We start from the raw sequence: 25301 nt of genomic DNA, 5'->3' as shown, positions 1-25301 counted from the left end.
AGCACTAGACACTGCTGTCTATCCCAAACAGTGCTCTGTGGGCAGCAGCAGCTCTTGAGGTTCACTAAGGGGCAGGGCTGGGTTCCCTGAGCTGCCCTGGGGGTAACTCATGTGTGGTGGTAGAATCCAGGCACCTTGCAATGCGCTACAGCAGGGACCAAAATGAAATGAAAGCGTACCTTTATGTGTGTTTGAAGCTAAGGAAAGAGCCTGGTGTCCATCTGCTCTCCTGGGCTTCACCATCCAACCCCAGTGTTGCTTTACGCAGCAGGAGGCTGCAGTGGTGTGGAAAACATGGGAGTAACATGCTGGGGAGAAACACTGCCACCCACGATCCTGCTGCTCTGTCTTCCCTGGCCCTGCTGCAGAGGGGTGAATATCACCCTGTCACTGCAGACTGCTGCCTCTGGGTTTGTTGGCCCTGAGCTCTGGGCTGGGCACGCTGGTTTGGAATGTTATTTAGCTCCAAAGGAGATGGAGGAGACTGAAACCCCACCCAAACAGGGACTTGGGGTGGCTCTCCACACCCTCCATGACTGCTCTTCCAGGCCCTCAGCTGGGAAAGGGGCCGTAGCCTTTCACACCTCTCACGTGGCTGGCTCGGATTAATCGCTGATTCAGTAGTCAGACCCTTGTCCCATCCCTCCTGCCAAACCCTCCCTGCAATAGATTCTGTGGGGCTGATGTAGCCCAGCTCTCATGGGAGGCTTTCTGTGCCCTACAGTTGATCTCCTCTTCCCACTGTCTCAGAAGCAAAGCTGGGCTGTGCCATCTGACATGCGAGGGGATGGATTCACCCAGGCTGCAGTCTGACAAGGGGCCAAGCTTCAGAATCCAGGAATTACAGGATTAGGGGCATCTAGTCCAGTGTCCTTAGGGTGACCAGATGTCCCAATTTTATAAGGACAGTCCAGATATTTGGAAGTTTGTCTTATATAGGTGCCTATTACTCCCCACCCCTTGTCCTGATTTTTCACACTTGCTATTCTGTCTCTGACAGTCACCAATGCTAGCAGCTTCAGAGGAAGGAGCAAGAAGTCTTGTAGCAGGGAGTTATGGGATGATCTCCCCATCCCTGGAAAATTCCTTCCTGACCCACAATAGCCAGATGTCCACTCATGCCCTGAAGCAAGTGGATTTATCCCTTCCAGAATTCTTCAGTACATTTTAGTCCTTACTCTGGATATTCTTGTTATCCCTATAAATGATGCAGGTGAGTGGCTGTTTCAGTTGTCTCAGTGCTAGCAAGGGATAGAGTAGAGAGGGCTCTGAGCAAAGCCCCTCATCTGAGCATAACTGTGGTGATGAACCTTTGGCCCCTGTGGCCATCATGGACTGACCCAAAATCCTAGCTCTGACCATCAGGCATCTCTGTGGCTCAGGCTCATCTTATGATCAAAGCTGTGTGTTCCCCCTCTTTCTAACAATGAGTCTCTCCCGGGGCCGATGAGAGGGGGGGAAACCGGTACAAATTACTGGAGCCCAGCGGTCTGGAATGGGACCGGGGGCCGGCTTCCCTGGCTTTGTTGGCCCTGTTTAGCTGGTCCACCCTTGCTGGGGGGCCCGAAAAATGTTTTTCACCCGGGCCAGAACCCACTCTTGGCAGCCCTGGTCTCTTCCCCTGTGGAATGGGCTGGGGATGTCTCTGTTTCCTACCTGTGTTCCTTTCCCTGAATTTCAGCAGATGTTGGCCTAGCATCAGAAATACTTTCCAGCCCTAAACCGCCTCCGGCTACATGGCAAATTCTTCCTTCCACTAATAAATACATAGGTGCAATTCCTATGACCTTCAGTGGAAGTTCCACTCCTTTCAATAAGGACAAAAAATGGGCCTCTTACATCTGGGACACTGATGACTGAAACAGTGCTATTTTTAGATTAGCCACTGGAGGCCAGTACATGACAATGTTTTTCCATCAAACACACACAGCAAAGCTCTGATGTTGCAGTTCATAGATTCCAAGGCCAGAAGGGACCACTGTGATCATCTAGTCTGACCTAAATATCTAGTCTGACCTGCCGGAGGCACCACAGGGATCTGAATCCTGGATTTCCTGTTTATTAGGCAGGCACCTTAACCAACTAAGCCACAGCACCCTCTAAAAGTGCCTCGCTGATATTTTGCTATCGATTGTGTTGTGCCTTGCTAGAATGAGTACAGCTGGGTAGAAAGTTTCCAATAATGTTTTTCTGTTGGAAAATGTGGATTTGATTAAATGGACACATGCTGCAGGCATGTGTCGATTTCAGTGAAATTCCTCTGGAAGCCAGGCAAATTTCTGACAGACTCCTGCCTGTCAGACAGGTTTGCAAACCTACCTGGTTTCTCATAAGCTCGCCTTCCAGATCCTCAGCAGCCTTGTTCTCCCAGGGCTTCCTGACTCCTCAGCTGTCCAGAAGCCCCAAGAGCCTGTTCCCAAACCCATGAACTGTCCAACTTTTTGCCTAGTAGGCTGCCAGGGTTCCAGGCATCTCTCAGGAAGCCTTGGAAACATTTCAACAGAAAGAAAATTAATTGTCAGGTTTTTTTAAACAAAATCTTGGGATTTCTTTTCTTTTTGGTTCCATTTCAGAATAAAATGGTTTTTTTTTAATTTTGAAATTGCCCTCTGAATGGGGTTTCCAGACACTAATAATGACCTGCCCCCTTCCGCGAGGCAAGCATTTAACGAGATAGTGTCAAGGGTGTTTGGGGAATCCACAAACAACTGTGACTCCTCGATGTTTTTAAAACTCATGGGCGCTTGCAAATAACATATTGCCTCACCAATACTTTCCATTAATAATAGCAGACTTTACAGATGCAAATACCAAGAGTATGCTGCTCTTCTACAGTCACTGCAGTGACTCGGCAATGAAAAAGAAAGCCACCATCTCCTTACTAATGGGCAACATTTTCAAATGTGGGTGCCCACATGTGGGCATACAAGACACCTCAATCAAATTGGTCTGATTTTTTTCAGAGCTGTTTGGCTCCTGGCTAAGCTAATGAAGTGGGAGGCGCTCGGTATTTCTGATGATCTGCATGGGGCAATTCACCAGCAGAACTACTGTAGTGGGATTATACCACTAGAGTTGTACCATATAACTCCCGAGGTGGACATTCAGTCCAGAATAAGAGTGTCCACATCATAGGGAGCTATACCAGTATAATTTCAGCAATAGGACTGTCCCAGTTTAGTTCTGCTGGTCAGCTTTCCCCATATAGATAAGCCCCGAATCTCAGGCCACTTTTATTTGGATGCCTAAATATAGCTTAGCTTAATTTTAGGCTTCCACGTTTGAAACATTTAGATCAGAGAGAAATTTACCATTTTTGTTGTTGTTTTATTCATTTCCCATTACTTACTTTTGCAACCCTTTCAAACTGAGGAAGGCTGAGGGTCTTGTAGCTAAGGCAGTGGGCTGGAACCCAGGAGATCTGGCTCTGATTCTTAGCTTGCCCTCGGACATTGTGAGGATTAATGTTTGCAAGGTGTTCAGATATTATGGTGATAGGGTTCTATAAGGACACACAATTTATGGTAAACTGGATTTCTTTTTAAAGCAACAAAGCCACTCTTTGCTCTTGCAGAAGACTTTAAAAAACTTCACTTTATTAATTGCATTTTTTGGCCTATTTTCCCTTCTCACTAGTGTACAAATTATTTGTGCACATGGCAATTCCCCACCCCCCACCCTCCTTTTTGGTTTTTTGGGGTTTTATTTTTGCTTTTTGGTTTTTTTGCAAGTTCACTATAAAACATGAAAAACCCTGTATTTCAAGTAGTTTTGCATTTGTCCAGATGAAAACCAGTACTCAAGAGTTGCCTTGAACAGGACTGTCTGGATTTGTTTGTTCTACAAGTAAGCTTCCACATTATCTAGAGATAAACTGTGGAGAACCAGCCATACCTTTGAACTGCAGGTTGAGCTCACAGTACTGCTGTGCTGGGCCTACGAGGTAGAAAATGAGCCATTACCTTGCAGGGTCTAGTTCTCCAAGCCTGGTTCATGTCAATGAGTACTCTTGCAAAGTGTTAATGGGACAAAGATCAATCTGAGTGACTTGAGGGTTGCAGATTCAGCATCAGAGAGAAAGCAGCAGCGTGTGTCTATTCCTGTCTCCCATTGCGAAAGGCTTTTGAGAATCATATATCAGGGAAATGCTATTGCCTTGATCAGCAGAACATCTAAATGTATAAAACTTGAGGCTGGCTTCTGATTTCCATGTAAATGGGGCATAACTGCTCTGACTTTGATGAGTCGATCTGGGTTTCTAGCAATGCAAGTAATGAAAATCTGGCCCCTAGAGCTTAGGGTCTGGTCCAACACCCTTTGAAGTCGGTGCCTCTCTTGACTTCCAGGGGGATTGGATCAGGTCCTCAGAGTCAGGGAACATGAAGAAGTAGCTGCTAAAACAACTGATTAAAGAATCTGTCTGTAATATTTAAAAAGGCCTGTTTCTTCTGCTGAAGACATGAATTTATATAGCATCTTCTTAGATTGTCAGCTCTCTGGGGCAGAGACTGTCTTTTTGTTCTGTGTTTGTACAGCACCTAGCACCTTTCCTGTTCTGCTTATAAGTTTGTAATTGAGTTCACCATTATCCTGGGCTATTGAACGTAAGTACTCCAACTTCTGTCCCTTTGGTAGTGGCTAGCACTACAATGCTGGAGTTAGCCCCTATTTTTGCCAAAGGGATCCTCAGTGACCACATAGTCTTTGTTTCTCCTCTCATCTTCTTTATTATAGATTGTTACTGATAGTGTCATAGATCTCCTGGATCATTACTATGTGTAACAGTAACTTGCGTCCTCATGATCATTTACGATGTATTAATACATTATTATTTCATTTCCAGTTCCTTTTTTTAAAGGTTCTTTCTTTAGATGGATCTGTGCAAATGTTAAAGCGATGCTGCTAGATTGCATTTGGGTTTTGTAGAAACATGGGGGCTAATTCGCCTCCCACTTTCGTCAGTTTATATTCATGGCTAGCCATTGACTCACTCCTAATTCTCACCAATGTGAGAGTGGAATTGGGGGTCAGGTTTTTACTAAGCCTTTTGTTTCTATGCTTTCTGAACTTTCTTCTGTCCTGTTTGCTGCCCTAACACAGCAGGGTCTGACTAGCCTGTTGCAGTAGCGCAGGAGAGCAGGAAAGTGAGTGACTAGAGATAGGCCATGAAGATCTTTACTGTGAAAAATGGAAGCAGGGAAGTGAACAGCACGGATGGTGGAACGGAGGTAATCTGAGATTAAAAAATTCATTACAACTGAAAAACTTAAAACGTAACAGCAATGTCAGTCTTCTGCAAGCTACAGCCAGCACTGTCCGTTCTGCTTTCTGCAAGCCAAATCCCTCATTACTTTGTGCAGACACACCCACATCCTTACATAGCAACGACAGCTACTCCACCCGATGATCTCAGGTGCTCTTAATATCAGAGGTAAGGAAATGTTATTTAATAATGTGGGGTTTTTTTTAAGCGAATGACATGTGGGGTCACATCTTCCCATGTAGCCAGATGGCTAAATGGGCAGTTAGGGCTACCTGCTGGTAAAGGGGATGTGGCTGGTGGAAGGGGGCATGACTGTGCTGTCCCTACACCTTAGTGATTCTTCACTGGCCTTGATATCCTTCAGATTGTAGCAGGCTGGACCAGGTCAAACAGAGCAGCCCTAAGTTTGAGAAGGAAAAGATCTCTTAAAGAAGCCTTAGCATCTTCCTCTCCTGAGGCCCCACCTTTTAAAAACATATTTCAAATCTGTTGAAGTTTGAGCAAACTCTTGTCAGTCATTCTTGAATTCCCCAAAGCTGCCAGTGAGGAAATCAGCACAAAGATTAAACACCACAACCCCAAACCTCTGGTAGTCCTGACAGCAGAACTGAGAAAACCTGAGCACAGAGCTAATGTCAGGGGTGGCCCAGAACTCCAGAGACCCCCGACAATCTGGGACGGCTTGCACAATAGGCCAGACTCTGGAAACTTCTGCGTGATCCTGTGATCATCATGGGGAAACAATGTGAGGGGTGGAGCTGCAGCTGGCAGCGTTGTTCGCTACCTCAGGGTGTGGATGTTGCTCTCCAGAAAGGAATGTTACTGAGACAGTTATTGGCCCCGGAAAGCTGGGCACCGCTCTGGGGCGTAGGTGGAACCACTCCCTTACAATCTGTTTTCCAAAGCCTTGCAATAACTGCAAATTCCCCAGGGTGGCTTGAGCACACGGTGCCTGGGCTCAGTCTCTGAAGGGGAACAGAGTCTAAAGCGGAGATCGGCTTCTCCAGGTTGGGCTGGTCTGCCTAAGTTAAGCTGGCCTAGGCTATGGTAGTAAGAGGGCTGGGAGGAGCAGCCAGTCACTCACTAGAGGGGCCTTACAATTCACAGTAGTCCAGTCCCTGATTTTCATTGGGCTGCCTGGCATTTGAGAGCCATAGGCCCATTACACTTGTATCCATCTTGCTCAGGATGGGCTGATTCCCTCCCCATTTCCTCAGGAAGGCACTTATGACCAGGTCTGTGTATCCCACTGAGGGATTCAGAAAAGCCACAAAGCAGCCTTGTTTGGCCAGCTTTAGTGTGTGTGTGTGTGTGGCAAGGGGCGGGGGGTGGCTCATGAGTCCATCACCTTGAGAGTAGGTGATAGAAATGGAATCTTCACTGGGCTAGATCTAGTTGGTTTGGGCCTGGTTAACAGACCACTTCCCTCCTCGCATCATTCTGGTGCTGCTGTGATTGTCAGAGGCCCTTGAGTTCCCAGACCTTGCTCCAGCAGAAAGGGTACGTCTCACAGTGCCTTCTCCACACGGGGCTCTGGAACACCCTTCCCTCCTGGGTCTTCATAGCCTCAATGTAGTGAACTTCGGTGCAAGTTGTAGGCCTCCTTTTTTTCTCCTAGGCTTTGCTGGGAGGGATGGGGCACTGGGTGGGGATTAGCCGAGGGAATGAGTGTCATGTTTCGTTAGGGTACAGATAGACTTTTCATAATTAGAGAGCGATTGATCCGAGTGTTGTAGGGTGCTCTGGGCCACACTGGGATCTTGACATTTATCTGGCTGTAATTTCCATGTTGCACAAGCCCCTGGGGCTAAGACAGGCACATTGTAAAAATCAGAAAGGGAAATTCAAACTTTAGTCAGCCAAGTTTGCATGTGAGGCTTTTAACCAGGGAAGACCTGTTACTAAGCAACCGCATCTCTGCCAGTGAGATCATCTGTACAAAAACCGGTCGAACCATGTCTTTAGGGTGTTGCCTTGTGAGGTTTATAGAAAAGGAAGGTGCACATTTGTACATTTTTGGTGCAGAGGTGCCAGTTAGACCTTGCAGCGATCAGTGTGAATAGACCTCCAGAGAGCAAAAGAATTATATTTTCTTATTTTCTAGCGGTGAGTTTGCAGGAAACTTTTTTGTCTTTCCGATTCACATGTGCTCAAGCCCTTTAACTTTCAAAAGATCTAACGTGTAACTTCCTTTATTTACAGGAAAAAGAATTGCTACTAAGTGTACCATGGCGTGGTGGAAGGGCTGGGTAAGTAGAGGAAATACTGGAGTGTGAAACTCTCTGTACATGATTTTAGAGGCATATTGTCATGCCTCAGACAATATATAAATTCTATGTGTGGAGACACAGTAAAATCCTTCCACTTACAAACTGACCACACCTGCTGCATGATCACTCTGTGTGCGTGTGTTTGATTGAGGAATTTGTTAAACATGTTTGCTGGTTTTTAAGCAACAGGCTGGCACTTTTATTAGCTGGTTGCTTATGAGAGGGTTTAGGTGGGTGGAGAATTTACTGAAGGACAGCTAAGCTGAGGAAGTGAGTTTTGCATTTAGTTCTGAGAACTGTGAACAATTTGGTCTGTCTTCTCCCTTGTGGGAGTGAGTTGTATGTTCTAGGTCCAGCGCCTGCAAACATTCAACCTCCCGTTGTCATCAGCCTCTCGACTGGCCACCAGGCTGATTGTTCCAGGTGTGGTGGTAGGTCCTGGTCCTGGAAGGAGATGTGGTCTCAAGTAGCTATGCCATTGCCATGGAGGGTTTTGAATATCAGTACAGGGACTGGACTCAATGGGGAGCCAGATTACAATGTTCCTTTAAAGTTCATATTACTTTGAAATGTATGTTTCAAATCTGGTCAAATGTCTGAATGGCTTTCACTGAGGCAGACTCATCCTGTACCTAAGGTCAAAAGTGGAGGGCAGCAACTGATAGTGTGTGTAATCTAGGCCCCACTGAAATTATGGTGTGACCTGAAGACAATCAGTAGGGAATGGAATTGCTCACCCTGAACAGTCACCTACCAGCCACCAGAGTTATCAGGAGCCCTGTCCGCGGTAGAGTGGGTCAGAAACAGTTTGATGACACATTTTCCTTTGTTCCATTGGAAGCTTCCTGCCAGCTGGGCCATTCAGCTCCTCCAGGGCCCACCTAGCAGGCTAATGGGGAGTCAAGGAGATCCAGCTCCCCAGACTCTAAGGCACATGGCTCTTAAGGCAGCTTAGGTTCTTGCACTTTCCAGGGTCTCTGGCTCTAGGGCAGCCTGTCAGGCAAACTGCCCCACAGCAGGGCAGAGCATAATTCCCTTCTGCAGAGAACTTCAAAGCTTTGGCTTTTGTTCCAAACTGGAATGAAACCAGATTCTGAAATCTCAAAATCCTCCACAGAATGGTGGTCCAGTTCTCCATCCAGCAATGCCTCACCGTGTTCCAAACACCAGCGCCAAACTGTCATTATCCTTATGGGGTTTGTTTAGCTGTCTTCCATTAACTGTTTTGTCCCAAGGCTGCCTCCTCTCTGTATTGCCCAGTAATTGGCCTCTATGGTTCTCATGTAATACAGATCCGTGTACACCTCAGATCATGCATCTCCTGGTGCTTTTACTCTATCCGGTATAAAATATGGAGAACAGTGAGGGTCAGGATTCTGCTTCAAATGGACAAAACATTTGCTCTGGTTTTTGACTATGATTGTTACTGGTAGAGTTGATTGGAAAAAGGACAAACAATTTCATGGAAAAATTGTGAATTTGTTTCCATTTCACAGAGTCCAAATGCAACAATTTTCTGTGTGTTTTTTTAATGTTTTCTCATTTTGCCCCCCTCATATTTCTCCATGAAACAATTGAAATATCAACATTCCTCTCCCCCTCTTTCACCACCGGGTCCAAGAAGTTGAATAATGTGGGGGGAGGGACATGACTTTTTCCTTTTTTTCCCTTTGTTTTTTTTTTTTAATTTTACTTCTCTGTCCCTCTTCCAAAGTTGGGGGCACTTTGAAAAATGAGAGTGGAAAGAGGAAGCAAAGCACAGAACTACGACCACTCCAGAGCCCTGGAGATTGTTCTTTCTAATCAATAAAAAAGTGAGGGAGGGAAACAAAGTTTGAATTTTCTTTTAGTTTTTGAAAAACAGAGTTAAAAATTTCAATTCAAAATACAAAATGTTTTTGTTTGTTTGTTTGTTTGTTTGTTTGTTTTTAGAAACTTTCCATTTAAAAAAATCCAGGCAAAACCCACATTTTCCCATGAAAAACTTAGGTTCTTGGACAAAATGCCACTTTTCAGTTAGAAGAAAATTAGTTTGGAAAATTATAACTAGAGATGGTCACAAGTAAAAAAGCCTAAATTAGGAGCATGTCAGGTGGAGTAGATTCCTCTGCTTGCCTGTCTAATGGTCTTGCTTATTATGGCAGTGACACATACATTAACTCATTTCAGTCAGCTAGCTATGTGGAGTCACCTAGAAACAGGAGGCCAGATGAGTCTCAGACGGATTCTTGTCCTAACCTGATATGGCCACACCTTTGTCCCTCCAGAGGCTATGACAGCCAGAGAACACAAATAGAGGACCTGGGCGGTTGTGAGTCATGCCTGATTCCTTCTAGCCAGAACTGACTCAAATCCCTGATTGGGATTTTTTTTAAAAAGGGTCATTTAAATTTGTCTGCCTTGTCACCAAACCCCTAAAAATTAAAACTCTCCTTTGCACTCCCCCAATCTTGGAGTCATGGTGCACCAACCTGGAGCACTCCTCAGGCTGTTCTAACTCACACCCAGGCTGCTAACAGCCCACAGGGACTGAAGCTGCAGCCAACAGTGGAGCATCCCAATCTTGCCTTTTTTCTTTGCCCACATCACCTCTGCTAGTAGCAAGGAGCAAGGGGCGTCTTGATGTTGGTTATAAGGAACAGTGCGGTGATCCTTCAATCCAGGGTCAGGAATGCCAGCTGGACTGCCACCTTCCACCAGAAATATAGCACAAAGTGGCAGCCCCTCACTTGAGTATCTGGCCCTTTGCCTGGCTCTGGAGGGCGGTGGAAAGGAGGACAATGAATTTGAATTTCATGCAATGGCGAAGTGGGAGTGGCAGGGCTGAGGAGACAATGCAATCAACAACAGGGAGGAAGATGTTTAGCAGGGAAGCTAACTTTGGGTGCCCATGGGGGGATGATGTAGATATGAGGATGAGGATAAATAAAGACAGAGAAACAGCAATAAACCTAATAGTCAAACTATGGGCTAAGTAAACCTAACCCCAGTTAACTAAATCTAGACAGAGGAACCCCCTTGGCCCCTAATATAGAAGGAACCAAGCTTCGTATACAAGGAAAATTATGCAGGTAACTCTCACTATTCCAACTGCTTACAGTCCTAGGCTGTGTCTCAGAGTGAGCTAGATACAGTAGCATGGATGTACACAGACAACTTTCCATCCACACAGATGTTTTCCTTTGTTTCTTCTGCATAAAGCTAGGTCACCCCAACAGCTGCTTTCAGGCAGATGTAGTCAGCTGGCTGGAACCTTCGATTCATAGAGAGTAAGGCCATAAAGGACCATTATGATCACCTAGTGAGTCTGACCTCCTTCTGCGTGACATGGACCATAGCATTTCACCCCATGATTCCTGCTTAAGTATGAATCCCTTCTGCTATTACCACTGGTGCAGCCTCGGCCTCCACACCTCTTTTCCTAGAGATTTACTGAGCAGTCCAAGTTCTTCCCACACACAATCTCTCTGCTGCCCACATTCTTCCAGCCCATGTCCGTCTCCAAGTGAGCCTTGCCAGGTAGAAGAGCTTGAGAAAGATTCCTCCAGGACTCACATGCCTGGTTTCCAGTGAGATTTTGCAAGGTCACCAGCATGCAGCTCCACCCTAGCATTACTATGGGCATGGTTTCCAGTCTCCTGCCTGACAGATAGCGCTAACAAAAGCCAAGTAGGGGTGACTATTGGTTCCATTAGCTCTGCACTGGAAAACTGAGTCCAAGGTTGGCAATTGCCTTTCATGGAGAAAAAGAATGTAAATAAACACATCTGACTAGTCAAAGAAGACCACTGACTTCCCTTGTAAGGTTCGGGATAGGCTTGGAGGCAGATGGTCTGAAATTCTAGCAAGATATGTCATGTTGCTTTCACAAAAGCAGTCTCCAAGACCTGAGTCCAGCTGATCTGGAGACTTTGGGGTCATCTATGTGGGCAAGTTTCACCAGTTATATTGAAATGGCTATCCCATATGAACTCCTAGTCTGACACAAGTGCCTCTTTCAGGTTTAGCTTCAACCCTTTCCCAAGCCACATAAACTAACCGGAAAAGGCCCTCTTATAGTGGAAGCTGTCCACCCGGGGGTAATACCAGAACAACTATATTGGTGTAAGTTCACTCTTTCAGTTTACATCAAAAATCTTTCCCATGTAGACAAGGCCTAAAGCCCCAAATTATCTGGAGTTGGTGGGTAAATTGAAACCTGTCCCCAACTAGCTGCACTAGGTGAACTCTACGCTGCAAGGCTGGGTTTGGGATGTTTGCATCACAAGGTTGGGATGTGTTAAAATGCTACTACTTAATAAAGAGTACAGGGAGGAGAGGGCTGGCCATTTCCCTGCCGCTTGCCCAGAGACCTCCTCTAAGCCAGGACCCCAGGCCATGCACGAAGGAAAGAGATTCTGGCTCAAATTTGCTATACCTGAACTTCTCCAGTTTCATCCACCCTTGCAAAGTACACCGGTTCCTCTTGCTTGGCCTGTAGCGCTCCTTTGGTATGCCACACCCTGTGAAGCCAGTCATGCCGAACTCCACTTCAGTCAGGAGGCAGCCAAGTAAAGCTATGGCACAGAAAAGCCCATGTTTTCAACAGGGATATGCCATGGAACAGATGAAGTTATGTATGAAACTATCCTGAATGATAACACTCTGGTTATAGCAGCGGTATAGTATCACACACAAATACTCAACCGTGCTCATGATTTACGTGGTGTCTGGAAAACTGTGCGTAAAATGGCAAGCTATCACTTTAAGATCGAAGGGTTTCCAGGTGCTACTTGCAGCATAGGGGCTCAGCAGGGAAGCTTGTGATCTGGGCTTGCAGAGTCAGTCTGCAGAAAGGCAACCTAGAAGAAGGTGGGGGTGAGTTGTGCTGTTATTTTAGGGAGCAGCCTGTTTTGTGTCTTTCTGTTTGGGGTCTTATGTGTAATCATTCTGGATTCTAAGAAATAAAGTTGTGTTACATTGCAGCCTTTCCAGCAAGAGTATTTTGTGTGTTTATCTAACTTGTGCATGTATATGCTGTGAACATAACAAGATACCACCTTTCAAGGCAACAGGAAAGTCCTGTTTTGATAGTCAGGTCTTTCTGCTGGGACTGCCATTAAGGGGTTACTGAGCACCTTTTGCAATAGTGTAATTTGTGCTCTAGGTCCACTGGGACCTGGACTGAGCCCCTTCAAACTGATTTCACATGGGATACATAGTTGCCTTGTCTTACAGCGTGATGAAGATGGCAGCTCAGTGAGAGGTGCCCTGAGCTTTGACCCCACACCCGATGCCCAAGTTCTGTATAAAGCCATGAAAGGACTGGGTGAGTTGACTCTATCTATTACCAGCCATGTGTTTAAAACATTCTACACTTCAGTTATAGCATTAGCACAATTCCCTACAGAAAAGCACAGCTGTTTATGACATCACGTGGGGATTCAGAAGCCAAGCTGCTCCAAAGTGTGCCTAAATTCCCTCATTGTCAGAGCAGTGAGTTTGAGAAGGTCGGATGGGTAATACCCTTGGGAGTTTTAGACATATCTTGCCTTATTCTCCTGCACAGTGTGTTTACATCCCATCATTATTCATTTCCAGGGACAGATGAACAGGCTATAATTGACGTCCTCACCAAAAGGAGTAATGCACAGCGTCATCAGATTGCCAGATCGTTCAAGGAACAGTTTGGAAAGGTTATCCAGAGAAAGGACATCTGATACATTTTCTCTTTGCACTGCATGATGCTTTTCCTGGAAAGGGAGGTGTCAGAGACCATGAGAGCACTGCCCGCTGCTGGATGGAATGTCAGATATTGTGTGTTTGTGTCACCATTGGTCTATTGGCACTGGTGTTGTAGCCGTGTTCGTCCCAGGATATTAGAGAGACAAGGTGGGAGTGGTAATATCTTTTATTGGACCAACTTCTGTTGGCAACAGGGACTAGCTTCCAAGCTTACGCAGACCTCTTGTCTCTCACCAACAGAAGCTGGTCCAATAAAATATTCCCTCACTCACCTTGTCTCTCTCTAGGTATTTTATGGAAGGGCGCAGAGGTGACGGACACTGACACTACTACAACAGTGCAAGTCTACCTTCTTAATGAGGCCTGTGTTCTTGGGAACAAAAGTTCTATCTACTGCAGATATGTGTATAATTAATGGCCATGATGTTTTGCAGCATCCAGATTTCTTGTCCAACACCAGTCCCCTGATTTATTACCAGGCCTGATTTATTACCTGGCCAGAGCATGTGTGCATGAAGAGCAGAACCAACTAGAAAGCCACAAACTTCCCTATGGGAAATTTCAAGGGTTTGGGTTTGTGGAAGGGTTGTGGGGATGAATTCTAGAATGTTTGTGAAGTGCCCAGATATTGCAGTTATTGATGGGGGCACCAGAGAAATACCTAGACAGAGTCCACTCACAAGGGTGGCCTCCTGATCAGCCCATAGGTGCTTTTATAATAGGCCAGTCAGCATTACACTGTGCATCAGCTTCATTGCTGTAGCTCGTCATGAGAGTTACAAATGAAGATTCAGGGAAAATGATGTGCAACGCAGTAAGCATTGGATGCACTCTTCCCTTAACTAGATCTTTCGTGTTTAACAGGATCTTATTGCCAGCTTGAAGTCTGAACTGAGTGGCAAGTTTGAGAGGCTCATCGTTGCCCTTATGTACTCACCATTCAAATATGATGCCAAAGAATTACATGATGCCCTGAAGGTAAATCAGTGACATGCTGCTTATTAAGTGGTAGCAGGAACACTGCTAATTTCCTGTGCTAATACAAGTGCTTAGTAACTGAACTGGATGAACCCTTTCCATGGTATCGTTTCTCAACAGGCCAATGTTTATAGCAAATATTTGGTTGGATAGGCTATTACAGCACATCTTTGGTGGAAAGGGCACCCTTTAAAATATTATTTATGCCTTTGACTTGAGGCCAGCAGCAGAACTGTGCAAAACTCCCTATTTCTGATGAAGAATGATTGCTGAAAATTACAGATCTCTGGTTTATTGCCACTTCTTGCTCTATAAAATTCCAAAGATCCTCTTCTTTCTGTCCAGATAGCCACGGCTCTGATCTAGGCCCTCCTCTGCTGTCTTGACAACCATAACCTCCTTCTCTCTCGGGCCTTCCCAACAATGTCAGGTCCCCACAAAACAGCTGCTAACGTCATCATCCTCACCATCAGTGACTGCATCACCATATTCTTTGAATCCCTCCAATGGCTCAAGTTTGAAATTCTTGTCATCCCCTTCCAGGCCCATCACATAGGAATGGATATACTGGATCACACAAAGTTCCATCTAGCCCAGCATCCTGTCTTCCAACACTGGCCAATGCCAGGTGCCCCAGAGGGAATGAACAGAGCAGGCAATCATCGAGTGATCCATCCCCTGTCACCCATTCCCGTACTTCTGGCAAACGGAGGCTAGGGACACCATCCCTGTCTGTCCTGGCTAGTAGCCATTGATGGACCTATTCTCTATGAACTTATACAGTTCTTTTTTGAACCCTGTTATAGTCTTGGCCTTCACAACATCCTCTCGGGGGAGATAAAGAGTTCCACAGGTTGATTGTGTGTTGTGTGAAAAAATACTTTCTTTTGTTTGTTTTAATCCTGCTGCCTATTAATTTCATTTGGTGATCCCTAGTTCTTGTGTTTTGAGAAGGAGTAAATAACACTTCCTTGCTTACTTTCTCCACACCAATCATGATTATCATATCCCCTCCTTAGTAGTCTCTTTTCCCAATCTTATTAATCTGTCCTCATACAGAAGCCATTCCATACCCTCTAATAATTTTTGTTGCCCTTTTCTGAACCTTTTCCAATTCCAATATATCTCTTTTTGAGATAAGATGACCACACCTGCATGCAGTATTCAAGATATGGGCATACCATGGATTTATATAGATGCAATGCGGTATTTTCTGTCTTATTATCTATCCCTTTCTTAATGATTCCCAATATTCTGTTTGCTTTTTTGACTGCTGCTGCACATTGAGTGGATGTTTTCAGAGAACTATCCACAATGACTACAAGATCTCTTTGTTGAGTGGTAACAGATAATTTAAGACCCCATCATTTTATATGTATAGTTGAGATTGTGTTTTTCAATGTGCATTACTTTGCATTCATCCACACTGAATTTCATCTGCCATTTTATTGCCAAGTCACCCAGTTTTGTGAGATCCCTTTGTAATTCTTTGCAGTCTGCTTGGGACTCACAACACATCCCCTCCCTGCTTGTCCCCTGTTGTCTACTGCAGCCTACTCATCAAATCTGCTCTGCAAGAGAGGCCATCATCAGCCGCTCATTCATCAGTTTCTAACACCAATATCCCTGCACCTCCTCCCAGCCTATCCTTTGTGCATGGGATGCCCTCCTTGGACCAACGCATAAGGCTACTCCCCTATCCTCTTTCAAATCCCTAACTTCTGGCATGAAGCCCATAAGAAATCAGCCAGTCATGATGACTGGAGGGGCAGGATAGGGTAATGTCTTTTTCCAGGTCAGAAGAGGTTGGTATGGGATGTTTGCATCCCAAAGTGTGATGTGGGACTTTATTTCTCTACTTCTAATAATTTGCAAAATTACCAGTGGAGAACATCTTATGAAAATTGAATGTAGATGGCTAGATTTGATTGCATCACTCTCCTTACACCCTTCTAATGCCACTTGTCATCGAAAGCCTTGATGAATGCATTGTACATGGGCAGAGTCCCATAAAATCAACTTCAGCTCTAGGATTACTCAGAGGAGGGGTGAGCCTTAGCAAACAAATCTGTACTGAAACTGAACAAGTTGCATGTGGTTCCTGGTTTCACAGTGACAATTTATCACAGCTCAGTACACAGCCTATGGCAACCCTCAGACACTTTAACTTGAGGCCTAGTTTCTAAAGATAGCTTTAATTGCATGGCAAAATATTTTCTCCCACTCTTTTTTTTCATCTCCACTTAAAGGGTCTAGGAACAAGCGAAGGTGTCATTATAGAGATCCTGGCATCACGGACAAAAGTGCAAATTAAAGAAATAATCAAAGCTTACAAAGAAGGTAAAGCAGCTTTTGCTACACTGTGTGTGATGGGAGCACTAGTAGGGGGTTTTGTGCAAATTGAATTAACTGCTAACATTTTGTGTAGTAAGGCGGGATCTTTAAAAGAGCTCAGTGTTAACTTCCCAAAGGAGTCAATGGCAGTTGAGCCAATGTTGGCTGCTCCTGAAAAAATCCCATGTTTAAATGTCCCATCTAGTAACAGGCAAACCTCAAATGTGTCATGGGTTTAGTTCATGTGGGTAGCAAACCAATGCTGGTGTTATGAAATCTTCTTGCCTATGGAGTGTTATTTGTTCACCGGTGTCCACTTTAGTTGGACATGCCCCAGTTGGGAATTTGTCAAATTTATATCTATGCCCATCCTTCAGTCCCTCAAGGCTCCAGGGCAGCATCTGGCCTTGAGAGAGGGTTTCAGAAAATAAGGCCTGGATTCTGTAAGGTACTTAATTAAATATATGCTTGGCTTTTGAGCATGTGCTTGGCCCCTTGACTTCATGGAACTACTGATGTCTTAAAATTAGACACCCTGCTGATGCGCATTCCTGAGTCGAGGCTAAGTGAGCTGCTCACAGACATGTCTTTCCCTCAGGTTACCTTCTTGGGGCCTGTCAAGCATTTATTTGTCTCTGGAAGGCCTGGTGACACTTCAGTGATTCACGGTGCCTTTCAGTGAGCACACATCACCCCCGCCTCTTTTTGATCCTCTTTCCCTTGCAGAATATGGTTCTAACCTGGAAGAGGACATCAAATCGGACACAAGTGGCTACTTTGAGCGGATATTGGTTTGCCTCCTTCAGGTAAGGTTGTGATGAAAGAATGGGGAGCCAGGACTCTTCATCTCCCCTTCTTCCAACTGAGGTTAGCAGTGAGTACAGGCCTTTTATTGCAAGCCCACCTGCTGCAAGTATCCATCAGAATTACTAGATAAATCACCCGCACAGATAGACCTCCTGATCTAGATCTCTGCTATAAAAGCTGATGCAGAGTCGAGAGTTCCTTTAGGCACTAGTAGTTAGCCTCCAAAGTTGCTTCTGTCAACTCAGCCACTGGGGGCACCATCCTACACACCATCCATTCCTATACAGCAACCAGGGCATTGATCTCCAGCTAGTTTCAGAAATGATGTACCCCAGTTGCATTGTGCCCCCTTTCCATATCCTGCCCCACAATCTTCAGAGAGCATCTCCACAAATCAGAATTATTGACCTGAGTTAGCAATAGCAACTGATTGGCTTCTTAACATATGAATGGTTTTAGCCAATCACCAACCAGGATTTTTCTCTTGTATTGTACGTAACAATATGGCTTCCCTACCTTGCAGGGATGAAGGGCTGGGAGGATGAATTAATCCATCTGTAAAGTGCTTTGAGATCCTCATGCGGGCAGCATTGTAGGAAAACAAATAACTGTGTTTCCATTGTACCCTCCTAGGGTGAGAGGGATGATCCAAGATGCTATGTGGATTCAGCGATGGTGCTTCAGGACGCACAGGTATTTCTATAAAGTGACCAACCCTTTACCATAACGCTGATTCATATGGTGTGACCTGGTAGGGAATGGAATTACTCACCCTGCTGTAACAATTAGTTACTGTCCCAGTTTAAACAAAGGCAGCGGTGTGAAAGGGTCTAGCTCGCCTGGCAGGAATTGGCACTGTAAAATTGGTTATCCAAGCAGTGCCCCAGGATACATCCAGCGGGAGCGGAATTGCTGCTTTGCACCAAGCCGCATAAACACCTCCTCTGTGAGATCCATGCCTCAAACATTACTGGGAGCTGTAACTGTTGTATTTCAATCATAGGCTCTTTACGCTGCTGGGGAGAAGATACGGGGCACTGACGAAATCCAGTTCATCACCATCCTGTGCACCAGGAGCGCCACCCACTTGCTGAGAGGTACAGAGCAGGGGGATGCATTCCCACGCACAGCAGCAGCTTCCAAAATGAGAAAGCATCCCCCACAGAAAGCAGAGGCGAGGCCAGCCCAGACCAACCGGGACGCCCAAAGTTAGGCAGCTAAATCCACATTTAAGCACCAAAATACATGCCCTGACCTTTTTTCAGAGGTGTGGAGCATCCAGAAGCTCCCATTCACTTTGGTGGGTGATCTGAGCACTCAACACATCTGCAAATCAGGCCATTTACTGAAGATTCAGATACTATAGAGACTGGTGTATTAGACAAAGATGGCTGGAGAGAGAGACCAGGTGGACGAGGTAATATATTTCATTGGACCAACTTCTGCTGGAAGGCACAAGTTTTTGAGTTTCATGGAGTTCTTTCTCAGGTCTGGAGATGGTAATCACCTTGTCACCTTCTCCAGACCCGAGGAAGAGCTCTGTGACGCTCAAAACCTTGTCCCTTCCACCAACAGAAGTTGGTCCAATAAAAGATATCACATCAGAGAGAGAGTGTGTCGCTTTCTAAAATGCTTTACAACATGCTGTTCATACCTGTGGCATTGTTCTGTGCTGAAGAATCACAACACACCCAGGTGGAATCTCTGCACCATGCTCCTAAGAACATGATAGATATTAGTGACAGAGGGAAGTAAGACTTCAGACCATCCCCTGAGCAGCGTAGAGCTGCCAGTGACCACAGACCGTTCAGCCAAACGGGCTTTGTTACATTGGCTGTTGTGCCCAGGTTCATAATAGACCAGTCACCCGGTGCAAATTTAAACCATGTGCCTACAGCAGGTGAACCTGAACTTAGCTTCTGTGGCCTCTTGCTAGGAATCTGAGGCCAACTCCCTCTTACATTTCCAGTTATAACCTCACAGAATCCATTCAGTATTGCTGACCTCAAGAGATCAAAAATCATGAGACAGACCCCCCAGAAATCATGAGTTTAAAAAAAAATCAAATTGTTGATCAAAGAAGGGCTGAAGGGTAAATAGTCTGAAATCCACTCACCTAATTAAATGCGTCATGATTCACATGCACACATTGCACTTACATTACTTTTAAAAGTCATATTAAAGAACATTAAACCTCTATCAATAATTCATATAAGTGATAATGTCACAGTAAAAACAATATGGGTTTGGTTTGGCCTTTTGCAAGAAGCAGCTCTTCCCTGATTTCCCCCCACCACTCTGAGAGCTGAGTAATGGTATCCGTTTAAAATTCAGTTTATTTCAACTCTGTTCCAGCTCAACTTATTTCTGATATAGGCCTGAGCTGAGGAGGTCATCTCCAGTCTGTTAGTGTCTTTCACTGTAGTATCTAAGCACTGAAGTTAGAGGAGATAAGCTTGAACGCTGCTGAGGTTTAAATTTGAAGGTCACTGTATTACGCAGAACCATAGGCTTAGAAGGGACTGTAAGGGTCATCTAGTCTAATTCCTTGCAGTTGCAGGATTTGTTGCGTCTCAACCATCCAAGATAGATGGCTGCCCAGCCTTGATTTGAAAACTTCCAGTGAAGGAAATTCCCATGACTTCCCTAATACACAGCTCTTCTTTAATGGCTAGCTCTGTATGCAGGTCTAGAAGTCAAACTTGAGGCTTAATAATTCCACACTTGCAGTGTCTACACTCTACATAGAGAGAAAACAAATCTTCACTGCTGTGGTTGAACATGAACTTTCTGCAGGAATCTGAGTAAACCCAAAGATCTTGGAATTTACCTCTGTATTTTTGCTTATGGTTTTCTCACTTAGTGGTTTGTTTCTTTTTGCATGGAGGAAAACAAGAAGTTCCAAGTTTCCCCTGGTGTTTTTCCCCATCCAAAAACTGAAGGCCCACAAGCAACCCAGATCTTGTGTTATTTCAGTGTTACTTTGGCTCCCTGAGCCAGTGACAGCAGCAAACACAAAACTGAATGCTAGAGCCAGGCACATCCCTTTGAAACCTGATTTACATCAATAGCCAAAGACAGAGATTAAGGGCCAGATTTCCAAATGAACATGCAATAAGCGAATCTGTATTTCCAAATGCAATCCAGTAATTACATACACCACTGCCCATCTTCGTGCATTCTTACCCATCATATGCACATGCAGATACTTACTTGGGTTTATGTGGTGCCAGCATTTTTCTCTCTCATTTTTGGACCTGATCTAAAGTCACTGAAGTCAATGGGAATCAGGCCATCCACTTCTATGGGCTTTGAGTCAGGCCCCTCAGAAATGCAACCAGTGGAAACAAGGCACAAAATGCCTGGGGAATTGTTTGGCCTGGATTTAAAAGTCCTTTGTTTGCTGTTTCCCACAGTCTTTGATGAATACCAGAAGCTCGCCAGTAAAAGCCTAGAAGACAGCATCCGGAGTGAAACCCACGGCTCGCTAGAAGACGCCATGCTGGCTATTGGTAAGGAACACAGGACTCCCTTACTCTTGTCTATACTTCTATTCTACTGCGGTAGTGGGCTAAGCACATCCATCCCATAATACTGGGGCACTTCTTAGCTGCCATGATCCCATGGGGCTGTTTAGAGAAGGTGATAGGGAGTTGAATTATTGTCATTTGCTGTCCCTGGGTTAGACCGATCCCGAGCACTAACTGAACGTTCTCCTGTATCTAGTGAAATGCACGAGGAACATCCACAATTACTTTGCAGAGCGGCTGTACCATGCTTTGAAGGTAAGACTGTTATAGCAAAGACTGTTCAGAGCAGGCTTACTTCTCCTCTGGCTTCAGTCTGAAGCACTGAAGGGGCAGTGGGGTAAAACTGGTGCAAATGAGAGCACAGTCAGGCCTGGCCCCTTTGGAAGAAGAAGGACATGTAGGGTTGAAGTCCTGCAGGAGCTTGCTTCTGTGGAGTTGAGACTGGCACAAGGAGTCCAGTTCCACCCTCAGCTGCATAAGTGCAACCCCCACAGAGGTTATCGGATTTGCACTTGGTATAAATTCAGGCTGGGTTTTGCCCCTAGTGGTGGTTAAATTGTTCTAGTACCAATAAGTTTGCTGGTTTTTAGGATGCATTTTTCTCAGTGACATTAAAACAAACAGAAGAAGTATAGGGGGAAGTACATGAAAATCCCTGAAGCCTTTGGAGCTGAATGTGTCAGTGCTAATGAGGCTCTTTAGCCCACTGATCATAGATGTAACAAAGAAATGTGAGGCCTATGCAGTCCCACTCAGTGGAAGACTGCAAATGAGAGAGGCTTCCCCCAAGATTTTTGCTACTGATGAATATCACCTTCATAAGGGTAAAGGACTAAACAGATTGGCTGGAGCCCTGGGCAGATGCTCTGTAAAGCTATCATGCTTAGCTGTGCTGTATGCACCAATAAACCTCCGTTCTTTCTTGCAACCCTGCAGGTCTCTGGCTCCTGAGTTTTTCATGCACAGAGATTGGCAGTCACACCAAACTGCAGGATGAGTTTTGTGACATGTATAGTGGGTCAGCAGGGTGAGAGGCAGAGATGTGCTTAATTCATTCGCAGCAGCATCTGAAACCTGGTCTCCTCCATCTTGGACCAGCTTGCAAACACTAAATCTGCCTTCTCTTCTCCCCACGCCCATCCCCAAAAAGAGAGAAAATTTGATCATGCTAATACCCGGCAGCACTGCCAAAGTGATAAATGTGTCATTGCAGGGGGCAGGCACTTGTGATGGGACCCTCATAAGGGTCATCGTTTCCAGGAGCGAAATTGACTTAAACCTCATCAAGGCTGAGTTCCTAAAGATTGCAGGCAAATCCCTCTCCACCATGATTCTGGTAAGCAGCAGCTTTCTTGTTGTTATGAATAACTGACATGCCTTTCTGGTATGTCCATCACCATGGTGTCTGGGTGCTGCCATAATTGTTCTGGGTGAAGGACTATCCCCCAGTAAGATTGTGACTCTCCCCTCCATAAATCTTCCAAAAAGAGTCAAACACCAAGAGGGAATTGGGGATCCCTCCTTGTCCATTAGGGAAACATCTGCCTGAGCAGGTGAGTCATAGAATATCACCTGCAGGTGATAGGACTTGTGCTTAGACTAGTTGCAGATGGAAGCTGGTTCTACTGCCACAGGCTCTGCACCAACCAAGCTCTGCTCCCACGTGCTTTGAGCTCCGCCAGCTGAAGCACTGTGGTTGAACACAGCTGCTGTCCGCTGTCCTAGCTCCCTTCCCAGCCCCTATGTGGTTCAGCACATGTTGCCCATTCTGCCCTAGTTCCTCTGTCAAGGTGAACACCACCAGCTGGCCTAGCAGAGCAGTTTGGAGACAGCAGGGGCAAAACAGTCACTCATTTAATCTCTGTGGTTTTGCAGCCAGGGGAGATGGTGCCAAGGGTGGGGTTTTGCAGAGGGCCGTGGCCCTGTTTGGATTGGTCAGAAATTTTGCAGGCTTTCTGCCTGTCCTCTCCCACGCAGAGCCAAGGGGGATGGAAATCTCTTGGACCAACTCCTCCAGGGGGATTAAATCCCTGTCGCTCTGTCATAGATCCTAGCGAGCGCCCCGTCCAGCTGCTCCCTAGGGCTGCAGCAAAGGGAATGCCAGGCTCTGGATTGCCCAGAGTTTTAAGCCCCTGGAGCCTAAATAGAGTCCAACCATTGCCCCAGTGCTGGGTTCCCTAGGCACACTCTCAGAACACAGATCTCTCTGGCACCTCCTGTGGGGAGCTGGAACCAGCCGTCCCATTCCTCGCTCCTGGGCACAACGGTGACTCTTCAGACTCTGGTGTGTTTAGACACACCCTGTCCCAGAACTCCACCCCAAAGGTGTTTGGCTTAACTCGCTCAAGGGGCACGTGGCAGCTATGAACACACTTTGCACAGAGTCTAACGCATTAACGCTCTTCTCCTTAATCATGTAAAGCACAAGAGGGCACAGATCATATAAAACAATAAACACCAGATGCCAGTCCCTGCCTGTTTCCTTTCCATTCTAGGGTGTCCTTTGGGCTGGGGGAGAGAGCCTTGCATTGTCCAGAGGCCTTCTGGGTGGACTGGAGTTAAAATAACTATGGTGATATACACTAACTGGGGATCTGGCCCACATACTGCTTGTGACAGATCTAGAAACTGAACATCTTCCAACCCCCCATCCACCCACCGAATGCTTTGGAGTTGGATTCTTTTGGTTTCCAAGCTTGTTGCTCATGCCTAGTAAAAAGCCCCATTCCACATTGGGGTTGAAATCCCAGCGTTCTCTCATCCTATCTTTATGGTTTGTTCCCTTCCCCTGTGTAAATAGCACAGAGGCCCCCACAAGCAGTCTCCTGGGAAATCTTTCTGTAATTACAGTCCCTTCTTCTAATCTACATTGTCAGTATCTGTCATGTTGATTAATGATCGGTCGTCGAGGGTCCTGACTGAATAATAATTCCTGCTGAGACATTGCAGTAGGTCCCCCAAAATACCCAGAGAGGATGAAATGAGCATTTCATCACTTTCTCTTTAACACTCCCCTCGACAGAGACTGAGAGATTGTCTGTTTCCTAGAAACCTGACTTACGAAGTACTTTGACCAAGGAAGAGTTCTACGCTGCCAGCGATCATGGGGGCACTAAAACTTTGGTGGTGCAATGTGATAATAAGTGATGGACTTAGATTGAGCAGCCAGCCAGACCATTTTAAGGATGCTCTGTAGGCCCTTTGATCTGTAAGCAGTGATGCTCTATGCCCCTTTGGGATTTGCAGTGGCGATGATACAAATTTGATGCTTCACAACTAAGTGCTCCACCCTTTCTCTGCCAGTGAGTGAGGAGAATGGTGCGTAAATGCTCAGGCAGTTTGAACCTTGAGTACAATGGACTTGAGTCTACTTTTCATTTGCATGATTTTTTACTTCTGAGTTACTACATTGACCAAGGCCGCTCAGAGGATTCAGGAGGCATGGAGTCTTCGGTGGCGGGAGGCCCCCACCGCCGAAGACCTGGCACTTTGGCGGCAGATCCCGGGGTGGAAGGACTCCCCACCACCAAATTGCAGCCGAAGACTCGGAGCGGAAGAAGCTCCGGGGGCCCGGGCCCCGTGAGAGTTTTCCGGGCCCCCTGGAGTAAGTGAAGGCTCCAGGGGCCCCAAAACACTCTCGTGGGGGTCTGGGGCAAATTGCCCCACTTGCCTCCCCTTCTGGGCGGCCCTGCCATTAACTTTGTGGAGTTAGTCCTGTTTGGTTGCAAACCAGTATAAGTGAGAGGAGAACTGGGCTCAATATAATACACTGAGGGGAAAACCTATGAGGGCTGTTTCTCCTCTCACTTACAATGGAGTGTAAATCAGGAATAAATCCATTGAAGTCAATGGAGTCTGGCTTTCTCAAAGCCCTTGTCAGATGTGAGTTTATCCTATGGAGTAAGAATGCTAGCATGGTCCTCCATGTTCCATTCTATTTTTGTTCCTCCCCCTGTTAGGAGGACACGAGTGGCGATTACAAGACAGCCTTGCTGAATCTCTGTGGCAGTGATAAATGAAGAAATCTGAAGGGAAAAGGCAAGATGTTGAAATGGAGGCATGGAAAACATTGGCAATGAATAAGTATCTGGGAACGGATGTCTAGAAAATCCCTAGCACTGAATAAAGAGAAAATGGAAAATCTGCTTAGAGGCTAAGATTTTTAAAGAAATCTATGTGATCTGGGTGCCCAATAAAGAGCTAGTCAGGAATTTTTCAACAAAACATTTTTTCACAGGAAAATGCCAATTGATCAGAATTGAAACTGTTCACAAAACAGTGTCCATTTCAACTCAATTATTTTTTAATTTCAAAGTTATCAAAACATCCCATTTTGACTCTTTCAAAACAAAAGTTCTGGTGTTTTGACTTGATATTGCTTTTTTTTAATTTTGA

The 25301-nt window shown here is 45.6% G+C and overlaps 1 protein-coding gene across 1 annotated transcript; it reads left to right on the top strand.

The window, feature by feature from the left end:
* Nucleotides 1–5110: 5110 nt before the first annotated feature.
* LOC127054232 (annexin A8-like) lies at nt 5111–25049 on the top strand. Its single transcript, XM_050960272.1, has 13 exons — nt 5111–5431; nt 7466–7512; nt 12751–12841; nt 13114–13208; nt 14122–14235; nt 16485–16575; nt 17296–17375; nt 18010–18069; nt 18380–18473; nt 20793–20888; nt 21103–21161; nt 22120–22242; nt 24866–25049. The coding sequence occupies exons 1-13, from the start codon at nt 5404–5406 to the stop codon at nt 24923–24925; spliced, it is 1038 nt and encodes a 345-aa protein (XP_050816229.1). The 5' UTR covers nt 5111–5403; the 3' UTR covers nt 24926–25049.
* The last annotated feature ends 252 nt before the right edge of the window (nt 25050–25301 follow it).

This window comes from Gopherus flavomarginatus, chromosome 6 (assembly GCF_025201925.1).
Source record: "Gopherus flavomarginatus isolate rGopFla2 chromosome 6, rGopFla2.mat.asm, whole genome shotgun sequence".
NCBI lineage: Eukaryota > Metazoa > Chordata > Testudines > Testudinidae > Gopherus > Gopherus flavomarginatus.
This window is presented reverse-complemented; position numbering and strand designations above follow the sequence as displayed.

Bases quoted from the DNA above. Each gene is read 5' to 3' on its own strand.
- LOC127054232 (XM_050960272.1), top strand. From the start codon at position 5,404: ATGATCTCAGGTGCTCTTAATATCAGAG. The intron at 5,432-7,465 runs GTAAGGAAATGT...CTTTATTTACAG, and splicing joins AGGTGCTCTTAATATCAGAG to GAAAAAGAATTGCTACTAAG. The intron at 12,842-13,113 runs GTGAGTTGACTC...ATTCATTTCCAG, and splicing joins TAAAGCCATGAAAGGACTGG to GGACAGATGAACAGGCTATA.